The sequence below is a fragment of the Gossypium hirsutum genome, chromosome D04 (genome assembly GCF_007990345.1).
Source record: "Gossypium hirsutum isolate 1008001.06 chromosome D04, Gossypium_hirsutum_v2.1, whole genome shotgun sequence".
Lineage (NCBI taxonomy): Eukaryota > Viridiplantae > Streptophyta > Magnoliopsida > Malvales > Malvaceae > Gossypium > Gossypium hirsutum.
The window spans coordinates 54,037,037-54,054,066 of record NC_053440.1 but is presented as its reverse complement, the minus strand read 5'-3'; the positions used below and the strand labels follow the sequence as shown (position 1 = coordinate 54,054,066).

Sequence of the window (17,030 nt, the reverse complement as noted above, 5' to 3'; positions counted from 1 at the left end):
TTTCAGAAAGTACAGGCGTAGTTTGATCACTTTACTCCGCGAATACAAAGATGTTTTCGCGTGGTCATACCAGGACATGCCAGGGCTAGATGAAGATTTAGTGGTCCATAAGCTCCCATTAAAACCAGAATGCAAGCCCATCCAGCAAAAATTAAGACGGATGAAGCCCGAAATGCTGTTGAAAATAAAGAGGAAGTCAAGAAGCAATTTGACGCTGGCTTCCTACAAGCCTCCAAATATCCAGAATGGGTGGCTAACATAGTCCCGGTACCAAGAAAGATGGAAAAGTACGAATGTGCGTGGATTACCGTGACCTAAATCGAGCAAGCCCAAAAGATAATTTTCCCTTGCCACATATTGACACGTTGGTGGACAACACAGCAAAACATTCATTGTTTTCTTTCATGGATGGATTCTCGGGGTATAATCAGATCAAGATGGCTTCTGAGGATATGGAGAAAACTACCTTCATAACAATGTGGGGAACGTTCTGCTACAAGGTGATGCCATTCGGGTTAAAGAATGCTGGGGCAACATATCAGAGGGCTATGGTGACGTTATTCCATGACATGATGCATAAAGAAATAGAGGTCTACGTCGACGATATGATTGCTAAATCTCGAGGAGAAGAAGAGCATGTAATGAACCTCAAGAAGTTGTTCGAAAGGCTGAGAAAGTTTCAGCTAAAGCTTAATCCAGCCAAATGTACATTCGGGGCTACCTCGGGAAAGTTGCTAGGCTTCATTGTCAGTGAAAGAGGTATCGAAGTTGATCCAGATAAAATAAAAGCCATCCAAGAATTACCACCTCCGCGCACGCAAAAGGAAGTTAGAGGATTTTTAGGGAGATTAAATTACATCGCCCGATTTATCGCTCAACTTACCAACCAATGCGACCCAATCTTTCGGCTTCTTCGAAACATAACCCGGGAGAATGGAACGAGGAATGCCAAGTGACCTTTGATAAGATAAAACAATATTTGTCCAGTCCTCCAGTGCTAGTACCGCCAACTCCGGGAAGACCATTAATTTTGTATCTGACAGTGTTCGAAAGTTCAATGGGTTGCGTACTGGGACAACATGACGAGTCAGGAAAGAAAGAAAAGGCGATCTACTACCTCAGCAAAAAGTTCACTGAATATGAGGCAAAATATTCGTCCGTTGAGAAATATTGTTGCGCTCTGGTTTGGGTAGCTCGGAGACTCAGACAATATATGTTGTATCACACGACATGGCTAATTTCAAAGTTGGACCCAATAAAATACATGATGGAATCGCCGGCACTATCAGAAAGAATAGCACGATGGCAGCTCCTCCTTTCGGAATATGACATTGCCTATGTAAGTCAGAAGTCAATAAAAGGGAGCGCAATAGCTGACTTCTTAGCAACTCGAACGAAAGAGGAATATGAGCCTTTAAGATTCGATTTCCCAGACGAAGACTTAATGTGCATCACAGAAATAGAATCCGAGTCATCAAAAGAGAAGTCATGGAAGATGTGCTTTGATGGTGCGTCAAATGCTTTAGGGCATGGAATTGGAGCAATCCTGGTATCACCAGACGGGAATCATTATCCGTTCACTGCAAGACTGAACTTCTTCTGTACCAATAATATCGCAGAATATGAGGCCTGTATCATGGGGCTTCGTGCAGCTATCGAACGAAACATCGAGATCTTGGAGGTGTACGGGGACTCAGCCCTAGTGATTTACCAAATCCGTGGAGAATGGGAAGTGAGGGACTCAAAATTGATTAAGTACAGTGATTTAGTGGCTGGATTGACCAAGGAATTCAAAGAAATAACTTTTCATTACTTCCCACGAGAAGAGAACCAACTGGCTGATGCCCTAGCCACTTTGGCTTCAATGTTCAAAGCAAGTAGAGAAGCAGAAATAATGCCCCTCAAAATGAGCATATACGAGGTCCCTGCACACTGTTGTAGCATTGAGAAAGAAGTAGACGGACGGCCTTGGTTCCATGATATCTTAGAATATATCAAGAATCAAAGGTATCCCGAACAAGCGAATGAGAACGATAAAAGAACAATTAGAAGAATGGCAGCGGGATTTGTTCTTGATGGGGATATCCTGTATAAAAGAGGAAAGGATCAGATGCTTTTGAGATGTGTGGATGATGTGGAAACCAGAAAAATACTTGAAGAGGTCCATGAGGGAATTTGCGGAACGCATGCCAATGGTTTCAATATGGCCAGAAAGATCATGAGACTCGGTTATTATTGGCTGACAATGGAAAGTGACTGCATCAATGTTGCCAGAAAATGCCACAAATGTCAAATCTACGGCGATAAAATTCATGTAGCCCTTCACCCCTTCATGTCATGACTTCTCCGTGGCCTTTTTCTATGTGGGGCATGGATGTCATAGGGCCAATTTCTCCAAAAGCTTCAAATGGACATCGATTCATTTTTGTGGTTATCGATTACTTCACAAAATGGATTGAAGCCGCTTCGTTTGCCAATATGACGAAACTGCAGTGTGCAAGTTTTTGAAAATGAAATCATTTGCCGTTATGGTTTGCCTGAAAGAATCATCTCAGATAATGCCACGAATCTGAACAATAAGATGATGAAAGAAGTGTGCGAGCAGTTCCAAATAAAGCATCATAATTCCTCGCCCTATTGCCCAAAGATGAACGGGGCTGTTGAAGCAGCTAACAAGAACATTAAGAGGATCATTGGGAAAATGACTGAGACATATAAAGATTGGCACGAGAAACTTCCATTTGCTTTGTTTGCATATCGCACATCTGTGCGAACATCTACGGGAGCAACTCCTTTCTCTCTAGTCTATGGAATGGAAGCTGTGCTACCTATCGAGGTTGAGATCCCCTCTCTGCGAGTATTGATGGAATCAAAGTTAGAAGAAGCAGAATGGGTTCGAGCTCGATATGATCAGTTGAACCTCATTGAAGAAAAACGTCTAAGGGCAATTTGTCATGGGCAAATGTACCAAAAGAGAATGATCGCAGCCCATGACAAGAAGGTACGACCAAGAGAGTTCCATGAAGGAGAACTCGTTCTAAGAAAGATTCTCCCAATACAAAAAGACCTACGAGGAAAATGGGCACCAAATTGGGAAGGACCATACGTTGTAAAAAGGCATTCTCAGGAGGAGCTTTAATCCTTACCGAGATGGATGGGAAGGAGTTACCGATCCGGTGAATTCAGATGTGGTGAAGAAATATTATGCTTAAGATGAAAACCCGAAAAGGGCATCTTAAAAAAAAAAAAAAGGGATCAGGGCGAAAACCCGAAAAGGGCGTCTTGATTAATACAAAAGATTAGGATGAAAACCCGAGAGGGCGTCCTAATGAAACAAACCTGGCGGTCGAACGGTAGGTCAAGTAGTGAGACTACAGTATTTGAAGCACCTCTGAAAGCTCAAATTTTCTACGCAAGAAGCCATGCTCGAAAAGATTATTGATTGAGGAACGTGGAAGAGTTCATGTGTTGAATATCTAGAGCATTTGTATCCGTTGTATACGACCTTTTCTTTCTTTTTGACATTTTTACTCTCATTGGTTAACTTTCTTTGTTTGCCACATTTGAAATAAAGGAATATGAGATATCCTTTTTGTCCCTACCTGACCATTCTCATGTATCTCATTATGTGTTTATTTAATGATAAATAGTGAAATGACATGCTCTAAACAAAAGAAATGTCAAGCATTACCCGGATAAGAATTTGATAAGTGCAAGATCTTCAAAGCAAGAACAAAGTTTAACCAAGGGCAAAAGGGTGATATCTGAGAAACGTCGATTACTCGTAAAGCTCGAAGACAGGTATGAGGCCTGAAGAGAAGGTCGAGAATCAAAGCAATGAACGCAGATCCTCAACAATCATGGCGAAAATGACATACGACCAATGCTTAAGGAGCACTGCATAATCATGTAGGCATAAATGCATTTAAGACAAACATGTACATATCATGATAACATCATGACATATACAAGTACTCTAGTAGAATAAGAAGATATGATGATAGTTATATTGCATTAAAGGAAAAGACACCTGAGTTCCACCAGATAACATGTTTTAGTATTCTGATGCTTTTATTTCTGTTTCAAAAATTCAACTCATATTGCGAGAAATGAGTTGAGCCTCAAGACACGTTGAGGTATTTTTAAATTTTAAAAAAAAATCAACTCATATTGCGAGAAGTGAGTTGAGCCTCGGGGCACACCAAGGTATTTTTAGTTTATGATTTAAATTGACTCATATTGCGAGAGGTGAGTTAAGCCTTTTAATTTATGTTTTTCAAAATCAACTCATATTGCTAGAGGTGAGTTGAGCCTCAGGACACGCTGAGGTAATTTTAATTTCTGTTGTTAAAAAAAAATCAACTCATATTGCGAGAAATGAGTTGAGCCTCAGGACACGCTGAGGTAATTTCAATTTCTGTTTTCAAAATTCAACTTATATTGCGAGAAATGAGTTGAGCCTCAGGACACGCTGAGGTATTTTCAATTTCTGCTTTTCAAAATTCAACTCATATTGCGAGAAATGAGTTGAGCCTCAAGACACGTTGAGGTAATTTCAATTTCTGTTTTCAAATTCAACTCATATTGCTAGAGGTGAGTTGAGCCTCAGGACACGCTGAGGTAATTTAATTTCTGTTGTTAAAAAAATCAACTCATATTGCGAGAAATGAGTTGAGCCTCAGGACACGCTGAGGTAATTTCAATTTCTGTTTTCAAAATTCAACTTATATTGCGAGAAATGAGTTGAGCCTCAGGACACGCTGAGGTATTTTCAATTTCTGCTTTTCAAAATTCAACTCATATTGCGAGAAATGAGTTGAGCCTCAAGACACGTTGAGGTAATTTCAATTTCTGTTTTCAAAATTCAACTCATATTGCGAGAAATGAGTTGAGCCTCAAGACACGTTGAGGTAATTTCAATTTCTGTTTTCAAAATTCAACTCATATTGCGAGAAATGAGTTGAGCCTCAAGACACGTTGAGGTAATTTCAATTTCTGTTTTCAAATTCAACTCATATTGCGAGAAATGAGTTGAGCCTCAAGACACGTTGAGGTATTTCAATTTCTGCTTCTCAAAATTCAACTCATATTGCGAGAAATGAGTTGAGCCTCAAGACACGTTGAGGTAATTTCAATTTCTGTTTTCAAAATTCAACTCATATTGCGAGAAATGAGTTGAGCCTCAAGACACGTTGAGGTAATTTCAATTTCTGTTTTCAAAATTCAACTCATATTGCGAGAAATGAGTTGAGCCTCAAGACACGTTGAGGTATTTTCAATTTCTGCTTCTCAAAATTCAACTCATATTGCGAGAAATGAGTTGAGCCTCAAGACACGTTGAGGTAATTTCAATTTCTGTTTTCAAAATTCAACTCATATTGCAAGAAATGAGTTGAGCCTCAAGACACGTTGAGGTAATTTCAATTTCTGTTTTCAAAATTCAACTCATATTGCGAGAAATGAGTTGAGCCTCAAGACACGTTGAGGTATTTTCAATTTCTGCTTCTCAAAATTCAACTCATATTGCGAGAAATGAGTTGAGCCTCAAGACACGTTGAGGTAATTTCAATTTCTGTTTTCAAAATTCAACTCATATTGCGAGAAATGAGTTGAGCCTCAAGACACATTGAGGTATTTTCAAATTCTACTTTTTCAAATCAACTCATATTGCAAGAGGTGAGTTGAGTCTCAGGCCACACGCTGAGGTCTTTTCAAATTCTGTTTTTAATTTCTGTTTTTTAATTTCTGTGTTTCAAAAAAAAAAATCAACTCATATTGCAAGAGGTGAGTTGAGCCTTTTAATTTCTGTTTTTCAAAAATCAATCATATTGCGAGAGGTGAGTTGAGCCTTTTGCAAATTCTGTTTTCAAAAATCAACTCATATTGCGAGAAGTGAGTTGAGCCTTGGCTCACGTGCTGAGCTATTTTCAATTTCTATTTTTAATGTCTAGTTTTAAATAGTCAATTCATATTGCGAGAAATGAGTTGAGCTCAGGATCACATGCCGAGTAAAGAATAAAGATTGGACAATTGAACAAAATTTAGTGCTTTTAAGTCTTTGCACTATCCTTGTTTCACAATGATAAGCAAAGAGGGGCAGTTGTAAGCACTAAATTTTTGTCCGACTAGAGTTTGTGTTTAATTTTCAAAATTTCAAAAAAAAAAAATTTAAAAAATAAAAATTGCATTTTGACACCTAAACTTTTCCTAAATTTCATTTTGACCCTTAAACTTTCTTTAAATTTCACTTAGACCCCTAAACTTTCATTAAATTTCATTTTAATCCTAAATTTTCTAAAAATTACATTTAGCCCCAGAAGTTTTGCTGCATTTGCGATTTGGTCCTTCAGACAAGTTACATGATTTGGGGCACCCACTTCCAGATTTTCAGGCCATAAACATGGGTGGCTGCTCCTTCCCCACTTGCTACCTGCAAAAAAGAAGCAAAACCAACTATAAAAAGGAGTTTAAACTCCAAAAATGAGGACACCCACGAAAAAAATAAAAAAAAACTTGCAAAAAGAGAGATTTTTCGAAGGAAAAAAGAAGAAAAGAGAAGAAAAGAGAAAGAGGAGAAGAAAAGAAAGAGTACCGGCGTCGGAGGAGGTAGCGGCGGCGCAAGCGGTGGTGGAGGCTAGACTTTGAAGAAGAAGAAGGAAGAAGAAGGAAGAAGAAAAGAGGAAGAAGAAAGAAAGAAAAAAAAAGAAATAATAAAAAATATTATAACAGTCGGGTCAACCCGACCCGACCCACCTACGACCCGATCCGACCCAGCAGCCCAAGAAAAAACAAAAAAAAAAGAAACAAGCCCAAAAAAAAAATCAAAGAAAAAAAAGCAAAAAAAGAAGGGAAAGAAGCAGCACAAAAAAAAAAGAGGGCAGGCCAACAATAGGCCCAATTCCAGCAGCCCAACAAGCAGCCAACAGGCCACCAGCCAGCAGGCCCGCGCAGGCCAGCCCAACAAGGCAGCCCAGCAGAAAAAAAAAGGAAGAAAAAGAAGAAAAAAGAAAAAAAGAAAAAAGGAAAAAAGAAAAAAGAAAAAAAGAAGAAAAAGGGGGTTCAATTTTAGCAACCCGTTCGGCGAAGCTCGTGTTTTAGATTTTTCGGTAATTTTATTTATTTCTCTTTTAATTTAATGCTCGTATTTTTATGTTATTTCATTTTAATATTATTAGCATTTTATGCATTTTATATATTTTTATATTTTTGTATTTATATTTACAATTTAATTAAATTTTAATTTTACTTTATTTTAAATAATTTTAATAAATAAGGCAACGAATCGGTTTAGCATCGAGTCACCGAATTCATCGCTATGTTGGGTGAATATCGATGGCTTATGTTAAATTCGGGACCCGTTTTAAAAATAAAAAATGTTCAAAAATCCTCGTGTTTCAAAAAATTTTCTCGTGTTTTAATACAACCCGATTAAATATTAAATTGAATTGGTTTGACACTAATTCGTCGATTTCATTGCCATGTTGGGGTGAATATCATCGATTCGTGTTAAATATGGTACGTTTTTCTAAAAAAAATTCTTGTTTCAAATTTTCGAATCTTTAAAAATTACTCGTATTTTAGAAATTTTCGAATTTTCGCGTTTTCAAAAGTTTTCGTGTTTGAAAAAAATTTTCGCGTTTAAAAAATTTCTCGTATTTCAAAAATTGTCGTTTTTATAAATCTTCGTGCTTTCAATAATCCTCGTGCTTTTAAAAATTCTCATGTTTCAAAAATCTTCGTGTTTTCAAAATTCTAGTGTTTCAAAAATTTTCTTGTTTTCAAAAAAAAATTTCGTGTTTTAAAAAAAAATATTTCCGTGTTTTAAAAATTTTCGTGTTTTAAAAATTCTCGTATTTAAATTTTTTTTTTAAGAAAAAAATTTGTTTCAAAAAAATGTCTTGTTTTAAAAATTCCCGTGTTTCAAAAAAAATGTCGTGTTTTAAGAAAATTTCGTTTTTTTCCAAAAATTTTCGTGTTTCTAAAATATTCGTGTTTACAAATTCTCGTGTTTTCAAAAATTCTCGTATTTTAAAAAAAAACTTTCGTTTTAAAAAAAGAAATACCGCGCTTCAAAATTCTCGTGTTTTTAAAAAAAAAAAAGGGGTTCTCGTATTTCAATCGGATCACGACTAAATATTAAATGGAACTCGTATTTTTGAAAATTAAGACAACATGCGTTTAACGAGATACCAATTTTGGGCGTCGCGAGGGTGCTAATACCTTCCTCGCGCGTAACCGACTCCCGGACCCTAATTTTCTCTGGATTTTGACGTGGACCTAAAATTGTCTCTCTTTTTTTAGAAAAGTTTAAAAAAATTCTTCTAAAAAGGATTTTATTTGGTGTCCGATCACACCTAAAAAAGATCGGTGGCGACTCCTCTTTTGTAAATAAAATTTGAAACTTTAATTTTTCAATAATCATTTCAAATAGCGCCTATTGCCAAATTTTTAGGTCGCTACAATAGAAACTTGAAATTTTAGCTTGTAAACTTATACAAAGCTGTGTTTACAGCTCATACATAAGCTAATTACATCAATCAAATACTTAGCTTAGTTACAAATGAACTAAGTCTCATTTCATGAACTAAAGTTTACAAAATGAACAAAATAAGCTTGCATCAGCAGCTCCTGCATGGCTTGATCTTCTTGCAGTCGAGTGTTTGCTGCATGCTGACCAACTTCATCAGTTATTATGCAAGGAATCAATGGAGAAAGAAAATTGAGTGGTGAAATCTGCAAGTAAGGGATTCCCAGAAGATTTGTCCCAAAGATGCATTGGCTTGTAATAAGTGGCTCGACCAATACCACCCCGTAGATCCTGTCTCATTTGGTTAAGGGTGAGTTGGGACTGCGTTGTTGGATGCGTATGGATCAGCTTCATACACTATGTCAGGCATATTTGGGGTGAAACCAGTGAAATTGAAATTGATGTTATGACCATCCATTGATGATGCAGCAACAAGTAACCCCATAACAAGGATGGATAGTATGGAACGAAATGCAGGGTTCTGAGATTTGAGATACAAATTCTCAGCGTCCTCAGCTTTCATCATTTCAAAGTGAGGATTGAGAATAGTTGCTGCAATTGCAAGGTAATTGATTTTCAGTTCTTCCTACATAAATAATAGCTACTTCGTCAGAAAAAAAAAGACATTTTTTTTAATAATTTTGAACTAAACTTAAATAGTAATTTGAACACACACAAAAGAAAATTCTGGGCATTAGATTAACAAGTTATAAAGTACAAAGATTATTAAAAATTCAGTAATGCTTCTCTTTTTGCCTTTTTAATACTCAAATTATTTTTATTTTTATTTTTATTTTCCAACTCTTGGAATTCTTTTCCATCAAATTAAATTCTCCATTCTCATTGTTGGAATTTAGAAAATTTTAAAACTGAATTTAGACACCCAATTGCCTCGATGAAAAAAGATTGTATGAAACACGAATATTATTTATTTTTAATAGTTTAATGCCACATCATTAAAATGTTGATGTGATATTAAACTATTGAAAAAGAATGTAAATATTATAATATAATTGCTTCGTACCATTCTTTCTCGAAAAAAAAGCATTAAAAATCAAAATTAAAGAACGGATATTGAATGTATGAACTTACATTAAATTAAGTGCTGAATTTTTAATATTAAATTTTATGATTGTTGAATTTATATTAAAAAATTACTTGATAATTAGTAAATATAAGTACTGAATATCTGAACTTTTTTAAAAAGGTAATTTATTTCATTTTTTTAATAAAATAAAATCAACATAAAATTTTCTATTAAGTAATTACCTAGCTATTTATCTTATTCAACATTTTTTTGTCAAAAATTTATATTTAATTATTAAACATATATGCTAAAATTTTTAATTTTCAATGATTTATCAAACATCCCTTAGATTGTAAAGTAAAATGAAGAAAATTTGAGATTTTAATTTTAATTTTAGATTAGTTTGTATATTAATGAAAATGGAAAAGGAAAAGAAAATATAATAAAAAATTTTATCTTTTTATTTTTTAAATAATTAAAATATTTTTAATAAATTTTTATTTTTTAAATAATTTATATATGTTAAATTTTTATATATATCAACAAAATTAATAGATATTAATTTTTTATCTAATTTTAGATAATTTAATAAAAACCAAAATCTCAAAACTCAAATGAAGCACAAAAGGCAAAAGGGGCTAAAATGATTTTTTATATAGTTTGGGGACTAAAAAATTATGCATTTTTGAGACATTAATTTCCAATTGTTTGGTCAAGACGTCATTGGCGCCTTGTATGGGCTCTGCCACATTTACTGCTCCTACTAAAATTACATAAATTATAAGTCAAGGGTCATCAACTTGTGAGTTGGGATTAGACTTGTTTACGACTCTTTGAAAGTTTGCAGGAATTGGTAAAAATATTATATTTGAAAAATAGGTTTCACTAAAAAGGTTAGGCACGCTTAAAATGTGTTGGGTTCAAGCTTGAACATTCAAGGTCAAGTTGCTCTAACCTATTTTTTAAAGTTGGTGATGTTTTATATTATATAATTTATAACACATAAAAATTAAATCTATAGTAGTATATAATGCTATTTTAATGTAAACATTGAAAAAGTTAAGATGATTATATATAATTTTTTTAATAAATAAAAATATATAAAATTATTAAACATTAAATTAAAAATGATATAAATATACTTTATGATTTTTTATGATTCCAAGCTCCAACATTTATTGCAGACTCGAAGATACATGTGATACAAGTTTAGTCTGGACTTGTAACCTGATGTCGTTTTAAAGATTTAGCCTAGACTGGTAACCTTACGTGTATGTGTATATATATGTGTGTGTAACTCTGGTCAAGCTATTTTATGTTTCGATATAAAAGCTTAGCCCGAACAGGTAACCTGACACGATTATGTTTAGCTCAAACGAGCCTCTGATGCGATTAATTAGTACCTGTATAATTAAGTTGCTTACTAAGTTTCATTGGGTTATACTAATAATATGAAATGATAAATATAGATGATGTGGAATATATTTGATGATCAATTGAATATTGAATATTAAGTAATGATATGTTATAATACATGTTATAATGAATTTGGCAATTAAGCTCACCAATTCGTTGTGAAGTTTATTGTTTCATACCTTTGATCTTACTAAGCATTCGAAATGCTTACTAAGTTGTTTTTTTCTTTCTTTATAGATAGTCAGATTGTGGAACTCATCAATCGGACTTCACGAAGCTCACATTATCCTTTTATCGATTCAATAGCCTTTTGATTATTTTGCAGCTTGGTTTTATGGCAAGTATAGAGGTGTTATAGGTGTGTTAAATTGTATCTATTAGCTTATTTTGAACTTGGTTAGCTGGTAAAGTAAGATATGTTAATGTATATATATATATGTGTGTGTGTGTTTTAAGGTATGTTTTGTTCATATTATGAGACCATGTGTATAGTGCTTGAAAGTGCAAATGTTATGTTTTGAATAAAGAAATGGCTTGGTTGATGATTTGAATGGCTTGAATGCATAGAAGTTTAGTTTGTATTTTAAACAAGTTGTTGGATGTGTTTTGGGGTTAACTGTGATAATTTGAATTGGTTGGTTTGGTCCATGGTAAATGAAGTTGTAGTGTGCATATTGAATTGATTTTTAACATATATTTTTACTGTATAATTTGACACAAACAAATAATAAACCCAATGAAGTGTAGATGAAACCATACTAATTAACTTTTAAAATGATCCTACCTATTGTTTAGAAACAAATCTCATAATTGCAATGCTTCTTTATTTCTTTCCTATTACGAGTCAATTAAAATTTCACTAATAATAAAATCATGTTATTTTATAGGGTAAACTACTAAAATAGTCACTTTTGTTTGCCTTAGGTTACATTTTAGTCACTTATGTTTGAAATATTATGTTTTAGTCACTTACGTTATCGTGTTGTAACATTTTAGTCACTGAGTTGTTAATTGCCAACAATGGTGTAACGGTAAGCTGATGTGGCATGTTAAATTATCATTTCAAACAAAAATTTTAGGTTAAATTCTACAATTGGTCTCTATATTTTTTCATTTTAAACAATTTTAAAATTTTCTTTTAAGTTCTTTTAACTTTTTTTTTCCATTCTCTTTTGCTTCTCACTCTATTTTCCTCCCTTCTTCATTTCTTTTAACATAGTTTTTCTATGTTTTCCATTTGTAGCTAGTCCTAAAGCTCACCTCGCTCGAAAAAATTAAATTGTTCAAAAAAATAAAACATAGCAAAACTACGTTGAAAGAAATGGAGAAAGGAGGAAAACAAAGGGAGAAGCATAAGACAATGGAAAAGAAAGAAAGTTAAAAAAACATAAAAGAAAAGAATTAAATTGCTCCAAACGAAAAAATATGGGGACCGATTGTATAAATTAACCTAGAATTTTTGTTTGAAATGATGATTTAATGTGCCACATCAGGTTATTGTTACACAGTTAACAGAAATTAACGGCTCAGTGACTAAAATGTTACATCATGATAACATAAGTGACTACAACGTAACATTTCAAACATAAGTAACTGAAATGTAACTTGAACCAAGCAAAAGTGACTATTTTAATAGTTTACCCTATTTTATAGTTTATATAGATTAATTTTTTCAAGGTTGGTTGTTATTTTACTAAACAATGTTATTTTCAAAATTTAAATTCAAGTCCCTACTTAATAATACTGAAAGAGCATAAGTCGATTTACTCTCTATCCTAAGTGATGTTCCACACATAAGTGAAAGAAATCAATACACGATGTTTGTTAAAGCAATTCCGATAAATAACCTTACAAAACCTTGCTCAGTGAATAATTTTATTTAACAATTATTTGGATCAATTAATGTTAATCTACTCTGATATGAGAAGTAATTGTAACTCCTTGGATGACTCTAATTATTACAAATTACTCGCCAAAACTTCACTAAAAAATTCACAATTAATTCTCTAACAAAATAACTAGAATAGTACAAGCAAAAAGACAGCCAGAAACCCTCCACAAGCACACCAAATGCAGTCGACCAATAGCGTTTATATAGGCTTCTTCAAGCCCTGATCGAGCCAGCTTTTAGATAAACTTTATCATCAATTTAAAATTGATTTTATCATTCAAAATATCTAAGTAAAACAATCAGCTTAATTCCAAGTAAAACGATAACAGTAATGTATGAGATAATGAAAATCGATCCTTCCTCTTTAAATTTGATCAGCTTCATTAAGGACGGAATAAAACATGAACTCAGGAACATCTGTTATTAGTGTAACACAGAATATCCAAGTAAAAAATACCAACATTATATTGCAATTAGTTGTTCTGGAATTGCTGTCTAAAAATTTGTCCAATAAAATATGGATGTAACAAAGCATCAAAACTGGAAAACATGAAGCCAAAAATTTGTCCAATAAAACTTTGAGTTTGGCTTCTGCTGGACTCACCGGTGTGGAATGAATTGGATGCTGAAGATGTAACAATATTGTCTTGCAGAGCTGCAATGTATGTTGGAACCGGCATCTCCTGTGGTAGCATAGGCACTGGAGCTTTGAAAGAAAGGATGTCGATAACCTGCGGTATCGATGGGCGGTCAAAATAGTTTGGGTGAGCACAGGCCAGCCCAACTAAGAGCAGCCGTTCCATTTGTTCTATCTCGTAATTGCCATACAATTGTGGGTCAGCAGCATCTAAAAGGCTCTCTTTCCCATACAGTTCCCAAACCCATTCCACCAGTTTTGTCTTGAATCTCTTGCCATGCCTTTCTATTACAGCAATGGCCTTCTTTCCGGAGGCTATTTCTAAGGCAACAATACCAAAGCTATATATATCCGATTCCTTAGTGGCTTTGTATGTGACAAGACACTCGGCTGCTATATAACCATCAGTCCCAAGCATAACCGAAGTTGTTTGAGACTCTTGTCCATGGTCAACAAGCCTAGCCAGCCCAAAGTCACCAAGCTTGGCATTGAAACTCAAATCTAGCAGAACATTACTTGACTTCATGTCTCGATGCAGCACGCATTGATCACATTCTTCCTGCAGATAGAATAACGCTGAGGCCAATCCCATAGCGATTTTATACCTTTTATCCCACGTCAACAAGCATGGCTCTCTACGCAGATGGAAATCGAGACTTTTATTTGGAAGAAAATCATACACAATCAGAAACTCCTTATTGTCATGGCACCAACCAATGAGTTTGACCAGATTTCTATGCCTCAACCTGGCAATAGTTGTAACTTCTGATAAATACTCTTTCACCCCTTGTTGAGAATTTGGAGTTATCCTTTTGACAGCAATACTGCAATTAATGTCCCTCAAGAAGCCTAAATAAACCTTCCCAAAACCTCCCTCTCCAAGCAGACCTTCGTCAGCAAAATTATTGGTTGCAAATCTTAGCTCCTTGTAGGAAAACTTCCTAGGTGCTGTCACCATTTCCATTTCTACGTTGACAACCATGGTCCCATCTTCCTTCCTGCTGTATTTTCTCCTCCGGTAGAAAAACCAAATTAAACCCAAAACTGGGACCAAAGTAGATATGGCACCAAACATGGCTAAAACAATCCATGGCCATGTCCTCTTCTTCCTTCTTGGTTCGACCGGAGAATTGCTTGTGCTTGTTGTTGCTACAGGTGCAGCTGTTGGAGAATAGATAGCTGTATTCATGGAAACTTGTAAGGTAGAGCTGAAATTCCAGGAATAAATAGTGTGTAGCTCAGTCGATCTGTTAAATCCAGTAGCTCCTGAGAAGCCAAAAGTGACCCATTCCGGTAAATATTGGCTAAGGTCCAGTGTTGCGGAAAGACTGGATGAGTTCACACGAGTAAAATCATCAGCATCAACGATAGTAACACTCAAGTTTTTTGTACTAGAGTTGAAAGTGATGAAAGCATTAACTTTTCCCCCATTTTCAATATCACTCCACCACCATGCGACGGCGGGGTAAGAAGTCTTGACAGAGTTTATATCAATGCCCACGTGCTCTGACATCCCCGGAGGATCCCAATCACTCCGATGCGTATCAAACTCCACTGCAACAAACTTAGAGTTCCCGTCATAACTCAAACTCGGATAGCAAGCTTGAAGTCCGAAGCAAGCACCTTCGGAATGAGTAGGGATTTTTGAGCCATTGGGAGCAAGGAAAAACGCAAACCCACTACCGTATGAGCTGCTATGGAAGGAATCAACGGCGAAGGAAATTTGAGTGGTGAAATCTGCAAGTAGGAGATCTCCAGATGAATTGTTCCAAAGACGCATTGGCTTGTAGTAAGTAGCTCGACCAACACTACCATTTAGACCCTGGTCTGTTTTGTTAGCAGTGAGTAGGATTGCGCTGCCTGATGCGTATGCATCAGCTTCATACACCATGCGATGCGGATTTGAGTTGAAATCAGGGAAAGTGAAATTGATGTTATCGTTTTCATCCATTGATGCAGCCTTTGGAAGACGAACAACAAGGATGAATAATAATATGCAGAGAAATGTAGGTTTTGGAGATTTTACATACAAATTCTCAGCATTTTGAGCTTTCTTCATTTTCAGAGTAAGGATTTTGAGGAAAGTTGCTGCAAATGCATGCAAGGTAATTGATGTTCAAGTCGGGAATAAGTAATTTGCTTAGTCAATAACGTAAACATAATAATTAAAAAGAAAGTATGGGAACCAAAAAGCACCGTTTAGATTGTAATCTTCCTATGCTTAGCGGCGTCAACGAAGACTCCATTTTTTTATTTTTCTTTAGTATTATGCATGTGGATTTTACTATTGAGGTTTGAATCTTGTAACTCTCGATAATATTGTTTTTAATATTTGAATTTATGTAATATACTTTATTATTACATTTAACCATCTGGTGGAAAATATATGACCACCTTTATTTCTTTTCTAGTCACAAGCTAATTAACCAAAAAAGGTAAAATATGCCTGTAATCATTGTACTTTTTGAATATTAGGAATTTAGTTTTTTACTTATATTTTTAGGAATTTAGTCCCTTTATTTTTCAAATTTCAAAATTTGGGTATAACGGTTAATCCTACTATTTTTTTTTGTTAAATTTAAGTTAATTATTACATTTTTTTTAATTGCATGGCTGTCAAATGAGCAATTTTTTTATTCCAAAGTGCCACAACAATAAGTTTACCAAAAAAGTAAATTTACAATGTTAATAGTTGGACCTGAATTTTGAATTTTGAAAAGTAGAGGAACTAAATTCTTAGAAATACAAGTACAATGACTAAATTCTTGGTTTTTGAAAAGTAAAGGGATTATATGCACATATTAACCTCAAAAAAATAAAAACACTCAAAAGTTCAAGATAACTGGGTGATAAAAAAAGACAAAATCTGATAGTTGGATTACTATTTTGTAAGTTTTCATAGTTGGTAACCAAAAAAAGAAAATAACCATAGTTGAGTGGCCATTTGGTAATTTTCCATAGTTGGTGATAAAAAAAGGGAAAAAACTATAATTGGGTGACTACTAATGCAGTTTACCCAAAATATTAATTTGATTAAGTTTTAAGGGTTAATCAATTTTTTGGGTTGAATTCCACATTGTTCTTAGGATAGGATTTGATTTTTTTTTAAATTACCAAATTTGGGAATTATTTTCGCATTAAGATTTAAACTAGACAATTACATTTACATTGAAATTTATTTTTTAATCAAATTGGTCCATGAATTTGACAATTATTTTCACATTTAGTCTAAAATTTTTATTGGTTCAATTTTTTTAAGGAAATAATAGCTAACTTGGACAAAAGAAATCCAAGTTCCATTACAAGAAAAAGGGACAAATATCAAAACTATACATGAATTAGGGTTTAATGTGCAATTGTACATGAACTTTGATTTTTTGCAATTTTATACATGAAATTTTTATTTTGATCCAATTCTTGTAAATTATTTACACAGTTATTGATATAACATCATTTGATGTTTATATATTGTATACATAAATAATTATATTTATCGATAATAAAAATAAATTGATGTATTTATTTCTTTAAA

General features: G+C 34.1%; 1 protein-coding gene across 1 annotated transcript; it reads right to left on the bottom strand.

Annotated features, from left to right (window-relative positions):
• Window positions 1-8,577: 8,577 nt before the first annotated feature.
• Window positions 8,578-15,557, bottom strand: LOC107898058 (L-type lectin-domain containing receptor kinase IX.1). The gene is made up of 3 exons (XM_041091445.1): window positions 13,466-15,557; window positions 8,850-9,079; window positions 8,578-8,733 (listed from the first exon to the last, which is right to left on the bottom strand). Exons 1-3 carry the CDS (start codon window positions 15,555-15,557, stop codon window positions 8,578-8,580), a joined length of 2,478 nt encoding a protein of 825 aa, XP_040947379.1.
• Between the last annotated feature and the right edge of the window lie 1,473 nt (window positions 15,558-17,030).

What these genes read in the sequence shown, in the direction of transcription:
- LOC107898058 (XM_041091445.1), bottom strand. Translation starts at nt 15,557, where the DNA reads ATGAAGAAAGCTCAAAATGCTGAGAATTTGTATGTAAAATCTCCAAAA. An exon ending in ATCCAATTCATTCCACACCG is followed by an intron (nt 9,080 to 13,465) that starts GTGAGTCCAGCA and finishes TTGCAATTGCAG; the next exon opens with CAACTATTCTCAATCCTCAC. An exon ending in CATACGCATCCAACAACGCA is followed by an intron (nt 8,734 to 8,849) that starts GTCCCAACTCAC and finishes CCTTACTTGCAG; the next exon opens with ATTTCACCACTCAATTTTCT.